The 2,787-nt window shown below is 61.2% G+C and overlaps 1 protein-coding gene across 1 annotated transcript in view; it reads left to right on the top strand.

Moving 5' to 3' along the window:
* Positions 1-2,016, top strand: part of PRSS56 (protease, serine, 56) — a gene marked incomplete at its 5' end in the record, with an annotated part of 2,378 nt that extends 362 nt beyond the window's left edge. The window contains 6 exons of the mRNA XM_009076462.1: positions 130-193; positions 436-586; positions 942-1,137; positions 1,252-1,338; positions 1,608-1,714; positions 1,843-2,016. Of these exons, the coding sequence (XP_009074710.1) occupies positions 130-193; positions 436-586; positions 942-1,137; positions 1,252-1,338; positions 1,608-1,714; positions 1,843-2,016 (779 nt within the window). The remainder of the gene's footprint in view (positions 1-129; positions 194-435; positions 587-941; positions 1,138-1,251; positions 1,339-1,607; positions 1,715-1,842) is intronic.
* Between the last annotated feature and the right edge of the window lie 771 nt (positions 2,017-2,787).

Raw genomic sequence — 2,787 nt, 5'->3', positions numbered from 1 at the left:
GGCTGGACCAGCCCATGCCCACTTGGGGACCCATCAGACTCCCCTATGCTGGTGGCTGGAAGCACCAGCAGCCTGCCCTGGCACCCCCGTGGGGATCCCCTACCCCTTTGTCTCTTCTTGTCCCTGCAGGCCTGGCTGAGGCAAGGGGCCACCCCAGCCCCACAGCAGAGGGACCCCAGAGACCGCCCACCAGGTGAGGCACGGTAGGCCATGGAACGAGGGGCAGAAGGGCTTTCGGAGGTGGTCAAGATGCCGGTGGACACTGACATATTTTTTTTGGGGACAGCCTGAAGCACAGGGGTCCTGTTCCTCCCGCAACCAGGGCACCCATCCCATGGTGCCTAGGGAGAGTGCACAGGGTGGCACTGCCCAGGGATGGGTGCCACTGGACACCAGTCTGAGCTTGGCCTGCTGTCCTTGCAGGTGGGGGACCAGGCAATTTCCCCCTTTTTCAGAGCTCTTTGGGGCGGTGGGACCCCAGCTGCAGGACTGGGTGGAAGCACTGAAGGCCATGGCAGAGGACAGGCCCCTTGTGCCCACACTGGGCAGGGAGCAGCTCCTTGGGGAGATGCAGCTCTTCCTGCAGGTATGTGGGGAGGGACAGGCTAGGGGAGGCCCTGCTCCTCTGGTGACTCTGCCACCAGACACCAAACCCCACAGTTACCCTGTGTTCCCTCCTGATGTCCCTTGGGTCCATTGTTGCTTGTGCAGCCGCAGAAGTGGCATCTTTCACTTTGCCACCACAGAGGGGGCATCTCACCCTCCCCAGCTTAAACCAGTGCTCCCAGTCCAGCCAGTGCAGAGCCAGCGATGGGTCTGACCCTGCAGCTTAGGATGTGACCCAACACAGCCACAAAGCACTTGCCTGTTCCCAATGCCCTGTCTGACACGAGTCCAGCATGCCCTGCCCTCTGCGACTGTGCACCTGTCTGTGCCCACAGGTGCCCTGTGGATGCCCCATTCTCACCCTGTTCCCCCCTTCCCTTCAGCAGGGTGAGGATGCAATAGAGGAAATGGTGGGACAGGGACAAGCCTTCCTCACCGAGCTGCGGGCAGAGTTGGACCTTGGCACTGCCCTGGAAGCCATGGAACCAAAATGGGCACTTGAAGAGCTGGCAGGGACCCCCACACCAAGCCGTGAGCCCCGTGAGCCTGGAGGGGCTGGGGGCAGTGGGGAGGTCACGCTCTGCGCTTAGGCAATGCCTACTGGCCGTGTTCCCGCTGGGAGTTTTACACCTCTCTTGGTCGCAGGGTCCTCACTGAGGAAGAAACGTGAACTGGTGCCCACGGAGCTGCCCAGGGTTGAGGAAGAGGAGGAGGAGGCAGGCATGGGCAGAGGTAAGCTCCTACAGACCCTGCAGGATGCCATGTGCCACCATGGGGACAGTGGCAAGCCCAGCCTCAGCCTTGCAGTCCAGTCCCAGGGCTGGTAGTCTCATTTCAGCGGAACAACCCTCAGTTATACCCCCCACCACAGGGACCCTCTGCCCATGGTCCCCTGGTGTCCTCAGGGTGCTCCTCCCTGGGGTGGGCAGCAGCACGGTGCCCCTGCAATTCAACCCTGATGTGCCCCTCCCTCTCTCTCCTGCCTGTCCCTGGGGTTGCAGCCTGCCCTGGCCTCAACGAGTCCGTGGTGCGGGTGGGTGCAGTGCGGGAGCTGTATGCCTGGGTGCTGCAGGTGCCGGAGACCGACCTAGCCATGACCTTCCAGGAGGTGAGTGCCCCATCCAGCCACTCCAAGCCCCATGCCCTGGCAGCCAGACAGTGCCACCCCCCAGCCCATCACTGTCCTGCTCTGCTCCCCACTCCCCTGGGACTCACAGTGCTGTTGTCTCCTCGCAGATCCTGGTGGACTTGGGCTCCAAAAACACCAAGGGACTGTACCGGGCACAGGTGCGGGCCACTGTAGGGGGCCGTCCCACGGCCTTCACTGGCCTTGTGGGGCTGGAGAGCGCCTCACTGGCTCGCAGCATGCCTGGCCTTGTCGCTCTGGCACTCGAGGCGCTGAAAAACTAATGTCCCCTGGGACAACATGCCAGCATGGGGAGAGGGCACTGGGGCAGGTGTCTCTTATGTCCTTCAAGTACAGTCCCCTCCTTGTTTCAGGCTCCTCCTTTTTATCCGCTATCATGCCTCAGTTTCCTTCTTCCCACCAGAACTTCCCGACTTCCCCAGGGCAATGGGACCCCAGGGGGTACCTGGAGCATCTCAGCCAGGAATCACTGTCCTCCTTTCCCCTGGGATCCCCACCTTGGCAAGTCCATCTCCACCCCATTTTTCTAGAGGCATCTGAGCCATTATTTATTTGTACAGAGAAGGTTTATTTTTCAATAAAGAAGGGCTCTATTTTCCTGTAGCTGGTGAGTGTGAAACAAGTGCTATGCCACACGGCGCTGGTGAGGTGGGTGACAGTGGAGGGACTTTCCATGTGGGCTGTGACATCCCATTGTACCTCCCTTCCCATACCCCCTGCACGCTGAAATGATGCCCCCAACCTGGCAACCCAGGCCCCTCCCCGAAGGTTGGACCCCCCTCCTACCCACCACAGAACCCACAGCACAGCACTGATGCTCACCCTTGGTGACACCTCATTAAGGACCCACATGAAATCTCCTGGTGCAGGGGCTGAGTGTGCCCTGTCCCAGTGGCAGGTGCAGGGGTGGTTCTATCCCTGTGCTTGGGCATCAGTGGTTACCAACCCTCTCACCCATGGGGGCCCTGCCACCCCGAGCAGCTGAGCAGTGGGGAAGGGACTGCTCCTCCCCGTGCCCAGCAACGCCTGTGCTG

This window comes from Acanthisitta chloris, unplaced genomic scaffold, assembly GCF_000695815.1.
Source record: "Acanthisitta chloris isolate BGI_N310 unplaced genomic scaffold, ASM69581v1 scaffold986, whole genome shotgun sequence".
Classification (NCBI taxonomy): domain Eukaryota; kingdom Metazoa; phylum Chordata; class Aves; order Passeriformes; family Acanthisittidae; genus Acanthisitta; species Acanthisitta chloris.
The sequence above is the reverse complement of the archived record's forward strand: the minus strand, read 5'-3'. Positions and strand labels throughout refer to the sequence as shown.